General features: G+C 36.5%; 1 protein-coding gene across 1 annotated transcript in view; it reads right to left on the bottom strand.

Moving 5' to 3' along the window:
• Window positions 1–13,998, bottom strand: part of Tsen54 (tRNA splicing endonuclease subunit 54) — a 209,463-nt gene that overhangs the window by 23,990 nt on the left and 171,475 nt on the right. Inside the window, exon 5 of the mRNA XM_090377050.1 lies at window positions 4,382–4,527. Within this exon, the coding sequence (XP_090233176.1) occupies window positions 4,382–4,527 (146 nt within the window). The remainder of the gene's footprint in view (window positions 1–4,381; window positions 4,528–13,998) is intronic.

The raw sequence follows: 13,998 nt of genomic DNA, 5'->3' as shown, positions 1-13,998 counted from the left end.
GAAGGCATAATCCAAATAGCAGAAGACTACTATAGAAAATTATGCAAGGACTGAGAGAATAATGCCAGCAGTGAGGAAGATGGATCGCAAACTAGCAACACATACGACATACCTGATATCCTTCCTAATGAGATAGAACATGCGTTGAAGAAAATGATGAATTAAAAAGCCCAGGGGGAAGATGAAATTACTATAGAGTTGTTAAAATTGAGAGGAAGAGACATGACACAAACTGGCAAGACTCTTCACAAAATGCATTAGAAAAGGAGTGATGCCTAAGGAGTGGAATAATGCAATCATAGTTTTGCTACATAAGGAGAAAATTCTGAAATTGGAAATTATAGACCAATTAGCTTGTTATCCCACATGTACAAGTTTTTTCACAAGAGTCATTACTAACAGATTAGAAAGAATACTTGATGAGAATCAACCAAAAGAGCAAGTTAGCTTTACTTAGGACAGGATTCTCAACTATGGATCACCTTCACATAATATCACAGCTAATGGAGAAAGCAAATGAAGGCATTTGTGGATTATGAAAAGGCATTTGACTCCATACAGCACAAGGAAATGTAAAGAAATAAGGAAAGACTAAACACAGATATCCCATATATTATGATTTTGAAGAAAATATATGAGAAAGCTACCTCCTTTATTAGAAGAGACCAGCATTTCTCAAATTGTGTTTTGCGCAATACCAGTGTTCCGCGAAAAATCATAATTAATAATTAAAAAAATAATAATAAAATAAATAAATTTTGCATATTTGTAGTGTACACAACTTTTATATCATTATAATATTTAACATAATTTTTTTTCAGTTATGAATATACTGAGAGACTAATAATCAAATAGACCACACAACACTTCATTTTGTCAGGCTTTGCACAGAGAGGTATACATAGAGGTAATGACACCTACAAAAAAGTAGCAATGTGGTGATCTAATATGCCATTCGTATGCGATTTAGCATGGAGTACATGGGCTGAAGGAGAGGAGGAAGCAAACCGACATCATAACTAAGCTAACTTTCTTGTATAAATTTTTTTTTTTGATAATTATTAGTCTTTCGAAATATTATTATTAAAATATGTGACCATGGATTTGTGGTTGAAAAAAGGAGCTTTAAAACGAGAAGCAAGTACTTGTAGTATTTCAACCATGGTCGATGAAAATGAACACAATATTGTCACACTTCAAAGTGAGAATGAAAAATCGCAGCTTTTTGTGCCCCAAAAATGTGAAGTGAAAAAACAGCAGCCAGCTAAACCAAAATGAAAGTATAATGACAGTTATTTGAATTTCAGCTTTACAGTGTTGGAAATAAAGATGGTCCTGATGGACAGTGCATTGTATGTAATAAAATATTAGCAAACAGTTCTTTGGCTCCCATTAAACTTGTGTTTTGTAAGTGTTCCGTGAATATGCTGTGAGATGAAAAGTGTTAAAGAAATATGTTGTGAGATGAAAAGTGTTAATGGAATATGTGAGATGAAGTATTCCATTAATATTTAGTGGGATGAAAAGTGTTCCATGACTAAAAATATTTGGAAAATGCTGGACTAGACAAAGACAGTAGCAAATTCAAAATTGAGAAAGGAGTTCGACAAAGAGACACAATATCTCTGAAGTTGTTTACTGCTGCCCTTGAGAAAGCTTTCAGAAGATTAGACTGGTCGCAGAAAGGAGTCAATGTGAATGGAGAGTACCTAAACCATTTACGAGTTGCAGATGACATTGTGGTCATAAGCCGCGATCCCAAAGAATTAGAGGAAAATCTTAATCTGTTATTTTATTTATTTTTTTTTATTTTTATTTTTTTATGAAAACCCCAAACACGAAAGGTATCAAAACCTATAGTACTTAGTACCGTGCATGGGTTGAAGGAGAAGTATGGAGGAAGGGGGATGCCGGAAACTTTGCTCTAGAGACTAAACATGGGTTTCACCACTTCAAGCCTCCAATAAGCAAAGTGGTGGTATTTATGCACAGTTGGTAAGGATTTTGGACTAAAGATGAATATGGCTAAAACAAAAGTAATGATGAACAAGTATGCCACAGAAATGGATATAATGATTGAAGGAGCAGTAATTGAAATGGTGGAGTCATATATTTATCTGGGCCAAGTCATTAATGTAAGAATGATAAATGGCTGGAAGTCAAGAGAAGAATAAATTTTGGATGGATAGCATTCAGGAAATATAGTCACATACTGAGGCGCAATATCCCAGTTTGTCTGAAACGTTTGTTGTTTGGTTTTTAGGAGCATTAGCAACTAAGGCCATATTGCTCTGGGATATGTGGTGGTCATTCCCTGATCTTTCCGCATCCTCCGTATTTGGTGGTGACGGGCTCGAACCCCGGTCTAATCAAGAAGAGTGTGCTAAGCACTTTTGCTCCTTCCCACCTGGCTACGGAGGTGCCTGTCTGAAACGTAAAATAATGAACCAATGTATACTCCCCACAATGACTTATGGAAATTAAACTTGGGCTCTGACCAAAAGAATGGAAGAGAAGCTGAGAACTACACAACGAAGAATGAAACAAATTATATTGGGAATCAGACTGCTAGATAAGAAGAGAAACACATGGATTAGGTAGCAAACTCAAGTAAAGGACATTCTGATCAAATCTAAAGAAATAAAATGGTCTTGGGCAAGATACATAGGTCGAAGACATGATGACAGATGGACTAAGAAAATAACAGAATGGTACCCAAGAGGAACTAGAAGAAAACCTGGAAGACAACGGTGGAGATGGACAGATGAAATTCATGAGTTTGTGGGTAGTAAATGGATGGCCATTGCACAAAACAGAAGAACTAGAAAGTTGGTGGAGAGGTCTTCATCCTGTAGTAGACTGAAAATGGCTGATGATGATAATGATGACAGTAAGGCACAGAAAGAATAAACTAATACAGTTTATTATACATTTAGAGTAAGTTAATTATACAGAGAAAATGCAAAAGAAAAAAAAAAAAAAGTAGAAGACTGAGCTGCCCAACAAGTTCACTTACTTCTGCTCAAATTTCAACATTTATTTTTGGCAATTCATGCTCGGTTAGATGTATTCACTTAAATATTCTCTCGGTTAGAAAGTTCACTTAAAAGTAATGATAAAAAATTATCTATAAATTACTCCTCACTAATTTGAGCAGAAATTCACTTACTTCTGCTCAAATTTTGACATTTATTTTTGGCAATGCATGCTCAGTTAGATATATTTCCAGAATCACAAAGTTTAACTATTTTTAGATACAGTGCTTGTAATAAAATAATAAAGCAATGAAAGAAAAGTTGAGTTAAAAGTAATGATAAAATTTATCTATAAATTACACTTCACTAAATTTCAATTTATCTTGAATTTCTTTGGACAGACTCCAAAAATCTGATTCTGATAATATAAAGGAAAACTTCAAAAGAATAATTAAGAACAACACATAACTAAATCAATGCCCTGGAATGAATATAATTTAAAAACTGTTTCATTTTTGAACAAAACTGAATAACCAGCTATCGTTGATATGTAGTAACACATTTCAAAATTATTTCTTTGGTAGTATTTGAGGACAATGAAGATGATTCAAAGGTGAATTAGAAGATATTTTATATGGCTTAAAATGTGACATTCAATCTTCTAATTATCTCCTGTCATAAATAAAACAACTAATAATCTCCTAAGCATTTATCAGGGACAAGAACTTTATAACTATTTTTAATATTAATAAATAAGCATTTATTAATAAGAACACATGCATAACGATGGAATTTATATACCCCATATAGCATATCTCAGAGGAATTCAAAAGAGTAAAAATTTTACACTGATAACAGCAAATGTCTTGACTTGTTTAAGAGGAGACACCAATGACACAACCAGGGAGTATTCAGAGTACTCATACAGTGAGTTCTTGTGAAAGACTACACTTTCTAAATGTTAATCCCTATTGAAAAGAATATAAAATGTTGCAAGGTGGCAAAGCAAGCAATGTTTTCTTCAAATTTCCCTCTGAGGGAAATGCAAATAAAAAACATGGGGATTACAGTTTGAGATATGAAAACAGGCCTCAAACTCCTGCAACACAAGATTATGTAAAATATATACAATGCTTCCCATTTATCACTAGCAGAAGTTGATGCCGTCTGCCACCTCAATGCACTCAAACAAACTAAATAATAAAACTGACTGGGTGCTTTTGAAATACAGAATCATTAGAAAACTGGTTATTTAGATGTAAAAATAAAGGAGGAAGGATGCAAGTTTTATTTCATCCATTCTAAATATGACTTCCTAGTTGTCAGATGCAAAAATTAGGCTATTTAGGTTTATAGAGCATGTTTTATAATAAATTCTAAATCATTTTAAAATATTAAAAATATACCTTTCTTGATGTCGAATAACAATATAACCAAGTCTAGAAAGATGAGAAAACACGTTAAATTTCTCTAAAGATGTACTATTCACAAGTATAGAATAAGCTTCTTCCAGACTTAAAGGTCTACTGCAATATGATACTTCCAGAACACCCTGTAGAAAAAGAAGAAATAAAAATAATTGATCTTTCGCTACCAAAAACAGCATAATATTCTCTTGAATTTAATAATTCAAATAATAACAATTACTGTAATGGGAGTAATGTGTTCAATTAATTCATAATAAATTAACTGAACAACAAAGTTAGACCGTTCCTAACTTAATTTTTGAACGGCTACAAATCATTTTTGATTAGGCATGGCAACTGGATTCAAGAAGGAACCAAGAAATGTCACCAATTAAGTAGTGCCATTGTGCTGGAGTTCAGCTTCTTTATAATAAAAGTGCATACAACTATTTTTTTTTTTTTGGCTATGAGGGGGAGAAAAAAGCTCTTGTATTATAAAGTAAGAGTTAAAATGTGAAGGTCACAGGCTGCAAGACCAGTTCCATACCATTAATTATGCGTGTTTTCAAAATATCACTAAAGTTAAATTTTTTTTTTGCACTTAATATTTAAATATTAAAATTCAATTCTTACATGACATTAATTCTTGTTATATTTATATTGCTAAATATTGAGAAAGATTCATAAACCATCATAAGAAAGCAATACATAAGAATAGGATACGGTATTACCAAAACTGGATATTTTCAAAAGTCAATGTGAAACTATAATTTGTTATACATTAGTTTTAAAACTTGGTGGATATTTAAGGCTGCCTTATTGGCAATGGGACACAGAATGTGAAGGAATGGGTTGTATGTGGTCAGTGAAATCAACACCCCCTGTTGTAATACTTTTCACATAATAAAATTCACAGCCATGAATGCAGCCTTAATCAGTAAAGGAATGGATGCTGTTTTGATAATATCAAATTATTAAACATGCATATATACATATTAGGAGCACCACCATAGTATTGCTTAAAATATCCATGCCTTATGACAACAATTTTGGGAGCCACTAACTGTAACTCTCTCTCTCTCTCTCTTGCTTAAAGGTTATTTTTTGTATTTTTTATTTAAATTTAGTCACGTGTTATTATTTGTGTCTTTCTGATTAAGCTGGTGAATTCTGTCACTTGGCCTTTAAAGCTGCTTAAAAAACCAAAATTAAATCTGCCATCATTGTATTGATATTGATGCTACTTGGGGGTTTTAATATAGTTTTTTGGCTATGTAATGAGCATAAGAAGTGGTTTTGTTAGGCCTATAAATTTATAGCAATACAAATGTGATCTGAAACATACTTTTATTACATAGTATGTAACAATCTAAAATAGCTTTGTTTGTAAAACCATCAAATAAGTGATAATAGTGTAGAGTTATTCCTTTCTACCTCTAACTTTAATGAGTTGTTTTTAAATTAAATTTAGATTAAAGTCTAAAGGGCTCAAAGTAGCAAGAATGCTTTGGTTCAAAAGGAAAATTTCTGGGGGCAATTCTGCCACAAATAAAGATTATGTTATGTGTGCTACTTGTACCCTCTTTGCAAAGCTACCTTCTAGCAGGATATGATACACCACAGAGGATCCCTTTGTGCAATTTCATTAGAAAGAGCACAAGGAAATTAACATTTTGATGTGCTTGAAGAATAAGATTCATGCCCTTAAAGTAATAAAACAGGGGGTCCCATCAAGCACTCAGCTGCTCAGTCCAATGTTCAAGCCCATGCTCCAGTAGGCGCCTCTGTAGACAGGTGGGAAGGAGCAGCAGTGCGTAGCACACGCTTCTTGATTAGACCGAGGTTCGAGCCAGTCACCACCAAATACGGAGGATGCAGAAAGGTCATTCAGGGAATGACCACCGCATATCCCGGAGCAATATGGCCTTAGTTGCTAATGCTCCTAAAAACCAAATAACAAACAAAAGAAAAAACATGCTCCAGTAGCAAACAAAATAATGACATCCTCCACAGCCAAGGTTCTTGGTCCTGTTAACAAGACCAAGAATCTGTGCTCATTAACAGAAGAGGAAGCAGCTTTAGTTAGTGTAGATTGACAGGGAAACAGGTAATACATTGTGCATAAAGAACAGCTAGAATAGAAATAGCATTAGCATTAGCAGAGGCATTTGATGCAAGAAAGCAAGCTTATGCAGCATCAGCCAAAAAAAAAAAAAAAAAAACCCACTTCCACTTCACCCCTCTGTTCGTTCAAAATACCTGTCCAGCTGAGCCTTAAACTTATTTAGGCTATCAACCTCCACGACAAGGGATGGAAGTCTGTTCCACCAACCAACCACCCGCTGGCTAAAGGCAAATTTCCGCACGTCTATCCTACATCTGTCTTTCCTCAATTTGAATTTATGCCCTCTCAGGTGATTATTCTGAGCTAGAGGAAGAATCCCATCAGCATTGAGCATGCTCAAACCATTCAAGGCTTTATACACCTCTATCAGATCACCTCGCTGGTGCCTAGTCTCCAGACACTGTAATTTGCAAAACTTAAGCCTTTCTTCGTAAGAGCACCCCTTTGTTCCATTCACTAATCTTGTTGCCCTTCTCTGTACTCGTTCCAGCAGCTCTACATCCTTCTTGAAATGAGGCCTCCAGACCTGTATACAGTACTCTAGGTGTGGCCTGACCATTGCCTTATACAAGGGAATAATCACCTCCTTATCCCTGCTGGAAAAATTCCTGTATATCATTGACAATACTCCATGAGCTACTCTTGCAGCCCGTCTGCATGGCTAAGAGAACTTCATATCTGCCTGCACAACCACCCCCAAGTCCCTTTCATTCTCTACCACTGTCAGTATAGTACCACAGAGTTGATACATTGCTCTGGGGTTGCTGTTTCCCATGTGTAGTACTTTACATTTGTCAATGTTAAACTTCATTTGCCACCTCTCAGCCCATCTACTCAACCTTTCCAGATCCTGTTGCAGCAGCATAGTGTCAGTAGTGTCCTTGACAACCCTGCCAACCTTTGTATCGTCTGCAAACTTGGACATTAAGCTTGATATACCATCATCAATATCATTTATAAATACAGAAAACAATAATGGACCCAACACTTAGCCCTGAGGGACTCCACTAATAACATTAGTCCACGATGAGCAGTGTCCATTGATTACCACTCTCTGTCTTCTCCCCCTCAACCACCCCTTTATCCATAGCAGCAATTTGCCTCCAATGTCACACTGCTCCAATTTGTGTAGCAGTCTTCCATGTGCAACAGTATCAAAAGCCTTTCTAAGATCCAAGTATATAATATCAAAGCAATTCCCTGCATCCAGTTCGTTTGTGACTGCATCATAGTATCCAATCAAATTGGTCAGGCAAGACTTCCCCCTTAACAAAACCATGCTGTGTCCGAGCTATAACTGAAGTCTTGTCTAAATGATCCTGCAGTGCTTCTTTAACCAGTGCCTCCATTAATTTTCCTGGAACAGAAGTTAAGCTCACAGGTCTATAATTACTTGTGTCAGCCTTTGATCCTCCTTTGTGAATTGGGGTCACATTTGCACATTTCCAGTCTATGGGTACCTCCCCTGAGTCCAAGGAAGCTCTCATAATTATGGCTAAGGGTTTGCTTATTTCCTTTGCAGCCTCCTTTAATATAACTGGATAGATCCCATCCACCCCGGGTGCCTTTCTTGTGTTTATCTTCAACAATTTCTCCTCCACTTTACTCCCAGTTATTTCAAGGTTCTGTAGCTTACTGCTAGAGTTGAATACACCTCTGGTATTCCCCTCACTGAATAACTCCTCATGTGTAAATGTCGATGCAAAATATTCATTTAGTTTGTTAGCTACCTGAGCAGGATCATCAACAGTTGACCCATCAATATCAAGTGGACCAATCTGATTCATCCCCTTCCTTCTAGAGTTTACATAACTCTTTGCTGTTTTTCTTTGCATCCCTTGCCAAGGATTTCTCGTAATCTGCCTTCGCCTGCCTAACCTCCTTTGTAACTTGGTTGCATATCAACTTGTATCTATCATAGGCTTCTGTGTCATGTGTTAATTTGCAACTATCCCATGCATTTTTCTTCTCTGCCATATGCCTCGTTAGTTCATCTGACATCCATTTTGGCCTAAACCTTGAACAATATTTCTTAGTTGGTATGTAAAGCCTAGTAGCTTCCAAGATAAGTTCTTTGAATGCTTCCCATTTTGCATCTGCTGTTAGTAACATCATCAGTTGGTCCCACTGTATAGAATTTAAATACTGTCTCAGTCCATTGTAGTCGCCTTTACGGAAGCAATAACCCTTCCCTTTACCCCTAATGGTAGTTACCTCTTTGAGTAAATCCCACTTCAGCACACTGTGATCACTGCCACCTAGTGGTTCATTTATCTGCAGATTCTTAATGCATGAAGAATCACTGCTGATAATCAAATCAAGAGTATTACTCCCTCTAGTTGCCTCCCGAACATGCTGATGTAGAAAACAATCATCCAGTAAATCCACAAAAGCCCTGCTAGTGTGTGAGTGACCAGCCACCAAATTCCAGTCAATATCTGGGAAATTAAAATCTCCCATTACAAGACTCTCTGATTTACTGGCCCACTCTATTTCCCTGTACAGTTTCTTATTATACTCATCAGAGTCATTAGGCCTATAGCACACTCCTACTCTCAATTTTGATCTCCCAATGCTTATGTCACACCAAACTGACTCAACACTGCACTGTCCAGTGATGTTGACTGGCTTCACTTCCTTGGTTTTTATGTGTTTCTTAACTAATAGCATAACCCCTCCTCCCTTCCTATCCTGTCTATCCTTTCTGTAGACGTTGTACTTCCCAAATTCCAGTTCTGCATCCCTTATATCTGTGTGACACCACGTCTCTGATATCCCAACAATATCTGCCTTTGATGTTGAGCAATACCTCAAATTCATCAAATTTATTTACTAAACTTCTAGCATTGGTGTACACGCAAGTATACCTGCACCTGTTTCTATTCTTAGCTTCCCTAACACAATCCATGTGTTTACTTGTACCGCAATGGCTCCCAGCAGTCTCTGAAATATCATGCATCTTGTTTTTCAGGCTTCTGCTCATTCTAATAGAAGCAGGGTACAACTTATTAATAAGTTGAAAAAAAGTCGAGTTAGGACTGAAATTGAAAGTGTCTGCAATTCTGCTCTTCTTAGCTACTCTAACACAACCCATGTGTTTACACCATGGGATAGAATTCTGCTCTTCTTAGCTACCCTAACACAACCCAATTCTGCTCAGACACATTAGGAGAGAATACAAAATGACAGCCTTGTCAATGAAGTTGGCTCTAAAGAGACTAAGCAAGGCTGATGGGATAGAATTTTTCTCAGCGTGATCTGTGCTCGTTAACAGGAGACTGTTTCTACAGGGATGGGGTATACTTAAATTAATGGGGTGCAAGGAAATACACAAACTAACCGATTAACAATCTTGCACTGCTTCTATTGGAGCATGCAGCAGCTTGGAAAGCAAGGTGTCAGAGATTTAAAGATCTGCAAGGAGCCTCATGAAACAAGCAAATACACGGGCTGTACTAAGAATAAAAACAGTTACATGTATACTGATGTATACATGTAACTGTTTTTATGTATGCTGATGAGATACTGATCAGCAAGAGAAATACTGATCAAGTCATCAATGCAAGCATACACTGTGGGGTTTATCAGACACATGGTGTCACTTAGGTATAAGAGATTGAAAATTTGAATATGGAGTATTTTATGCAATGTATACAGAGGAAAGGAGGGGGGGGATATGTTGAGTCAGTTTGGTAAGATATAAGCACTTGGAAATCAGAAATGAAAGTAGAAGTGTTATAGGCCAAATGAATGTGATAAACATAACAAACAACTGCACAGACATATATAATGGGGCAGTAAATAAGATATCTTATAATGGAGGCTTTAACTTTCCAGATATTCAGTAGACCCCATGGGTTGGTCACTCAGTAGCACACAGTAGCAAGATTGTGAATTTATTGGATGACTGATACTCTTGATCTGATTATCAGCTACAACCCAACATGAATTCAGAATCTGCAGTTAAAAGATACTGCTAGATGGCAGGCAATCACAGTGTACTGATGTTTGTTTGTTTGTTTGTTATTTGGTTTTTAGGAGCATTAGCAGCTAAGGCCATATTGCTCCAGGATATGCGGTGGTCATTCCCTGACCTTTCCGCATCCTCCGTATTTGGTGGTGACGGGCTCGAACTCCGGTCTAATCAAGAAGCGTGTGCTCCGCACTGCTGCTCCTTCCCACCTGGCTACGGAGGCGCCTGTACTGATGTGGGATTTACTTAAACATGTAACTATTCTCAATGGCAAATGAAAGAACTTTTTGTGGTTGTAAAGGTGACTGCAATGGAATCAGACAGTTTTTAAATTTTATGCAGTGTAACTAACTGAAGTTATCAGCAGTAAATTCTAAATGGGAAGCATTCAGGGATGCAATTGTAGAAGCTACTGGGCTTTTTATAGCAACTAGCAGATAATATTCAAGGCTTCATACCTAAATGGATGTCAGATGAAACTTGTGGCAGTGAAGAAAAAGACTTCTTCACTTACGTAAACACTAGAAGGAAGGGAGTAAATCACATTGGTCAACTATATATGAATGGTTTAACATTTATATCTATTGAACCAACGATCTTGATCATTGATCCAATAGAGGTTACCTCAAAAGAGTACGTAGAACACTTCAATTCATTTTTTATTTCATTTTTTAAACTCTTATTGAGAAGTGTTCTACAAACTTCTCTAAACTTCTAAACTTCTATAAACTTCTCTTATTATTTTACAAATTTATGTTTTTTATACAATTGAAGATTCTAGTAAAGGAGAAACACATTTCCCCATAATAACGTAAAAAGCCACACAATTCCAGCTATCGGTATTTTCGCAAATGGAAGAAGATAGAGTTTACTACCCATTTATAACTGCTTGCAATAACAGAAAAGCCCAATAAACCAGAAAGTGCAAATTGTTTTTATTGTTTTATGGTTGTGACCTCCAGAAATGTGATTTAGAAAAATATCATGAAGGCATTTAAAACTGATTCTTATAACGGAACATATGATAACGATGAAAGTGTAGTGCATTTTTATGATTTGAATTGGTAACTAATACAATTTAAAAACCATGCTCATGACCTTTTATATAACCTTATGGTCACGCTCGTGACCTTAAAAATGACATTTTAGAGAGATAAATAGCCTAGTTATACAGCGAAAATTTCAACTTCCGAGATCTTGAAACAAATTACCAAAAACAATGTGTTATTGGGTTCTCATTACGATATTTTAATGATACGATGGTGTCTCTGGAACTGATTAATATTGTAAAGTGGGGTACACTGTATTGTATAGCTATGCACATGGTTTGGAATGCAGTATTTATGAATGTTTAACATTCAATTTTTGCAATTAATGTTCATATTTTCGATTTTGTTGATACTTGGAGGGGAAAAAACCTCTTAAACCCAGGAACTCGTAAAGCAAGAACTGCCTGTAAATAGCGAATTAGCTTAGTGTAATATTGTCAATTAAATTTATTAACCTTATTAATTTTCATTGTTAATTAATTAACTTGTATTTAAACGGAAATCATCCACCAGACTACAGCAGCAAAGCACTGGCACAAAGTAGTGGGAGTGGTGTGGCTAGGAGGGAACCAAAGGGGGACGAGTCTCCACTGCATCACAGTCTAAATAAATGTGCAATTTGTGAAATGTATGTGGACATTTCTGGAACAGGATAAGATCTAGCCAAGCAGAATGTCTTTACGTGTGTGTTAGGCGCAGAGAGCGTGAAGAAATTAGGCACCAACTCAGCTTTCTCACCTCGTCCCACAGGAGCTAGTTATTGTCAGTGACTCAATTGTCAGGGAGACAGGAAACATGTTGTGCAAAAAAGATAGGTGGAATATGACCAGGATGTCTCCCAGAGCATAAGTTGATGATGCTTCAGAGCAGATATCTTTTAAGAGCACAAAGGGTGATATTGTTTTATATGTTGGCACTAATGACATTAAGAGTAGATCTGTGGACTTACTTAACAAGTACAAGTCAATGTTGAAAAAAAAAAAAAGTTGTGAGTTAAGGTTGAATTTGAAAGGGGCTGCAATTCTGCCCAGACACGATGGAGAGTATAGGACAAGAGCCTTGTCAATCAATTCGGAACTGCAGAAATTATGCAAGGCTCATGGGGTAGAATTTTTCTCAGCATGGTCTGTGCTTGTTAGCAGGAGAGACTGTTTCTAAAGGGATGGAATACACTTAAATAGAAAGGATGCAAGAATATTTGCTGAAGCTATCAAGGCAGTGTTAAGTGAGTTGGAAAACTGCTAGCTTGAGGGGGATTCACAGACTAATAGATTAACAGTAGCTGCAGGCAGAGGTAAAAGTGATTCTTGCACTGCTTCTATTGGAATGAGCAGCAGCCTGTAAAGCAAGTTGTTGGGATTTTCAAGAACTGCTGGGAGTCATCATGGAACAAGTAAATACACGGGCTGTGTTAGAGTACTAAGAGTAAAAACAGGTGCATGCATACTTGCATGTACACTAATGCTAGGAATACAGTAAATAAATTTGATCAATTTGAGTTACTGGTCAAGACATCAAAGGCAGATATTGTTGGGAAATCAAAGACATGGTGTCACACAGATATAAGGAATGCAGAATTGGAATTTGGGGAGTACAATGTCTACAGAAAGGATATGTTGTTAGTTAAGAAACCTAAAATTGAAGGAAGTGCATCCAGTTGCCATGGGTGGACAGTGCAATGTTCACTAGCAAGACCTTTATGGATTCAATGCACACTAGCAAGACTTATGGATTTATTGGATGACTGTTTTCTACAGCAGTACATTCGAGAGGCAACCAGAGGGAGTAATACTCTTGATCTGATGATGATCAGCGGTGACTATTCATACATTAATGAATCTGCAGATAAAAGAACCACTAGGTTGCAGTGATCACAGTAAACTGATGTGGGATTTACTCAAAGATGAAACTACCATCAGAAATAAATGGAAGATTTTTTTGCTTTCGTAGAGGTGACTACAGTGGTCTCAGAGTATTTTAAAATTCTATACAGGAGGACTAACTGATGATGTTAACAAAAGCAACACCAGCATCATCTTGTGTCTGGTCAGTTCCTCTGATGAGCTGTCGATATTATTGTCTGTCCTGTGCTGTTTGTTTTAGTTCCTCAAAATTTTGAAGTACTGCTTCATCCATCCTTAATTCTTCCCAATTAGCAAATTTTAAATGGGAAAAATTAACAAAATAATCTTGGAAGCTACTAGGCTTTTTGTTCCAACTAAGAAATACTGTTCAAGGTTTAGGCCTAAATGAATGTCAGATGAACTATGAGACTCCTGGCAGAGAAGAAAAATGCATGGGATGCATATAAATTATCAGGAGAAACAGAAGCCTATGGTAGATATAAGTTGTCTGCAATCAAGTCACAAAGGAGGTTAAGCAGACAAAAGCAGATTACAAGAAATCTTTGGTAAAAGGTGCAAAGAAAAATAGCAAAGACTTCTTTACTTATGTAAACTCTAGAAGAAGA

This window comes from Mastigoproctus giganteus, chromosome 7 (assembly GCF_048544385.1).
Source record: "Mastigoproctus giganteus isolate SK-2022 chromosome 7, ASM4854438v1, whole genome shotgun sequence".
Taxonomy (NCBI): Eukaryota; Metazoa; Arthropoda; class Arachnida; order Uropygi; family Thelyphonidae; genus Mastigoproctus; species Mastigoproctus giganteus.
Note: the sequence above shows the minus strand (reverse complement) of the source record. Positions and strands in the feature narration are given on the sequence as shown.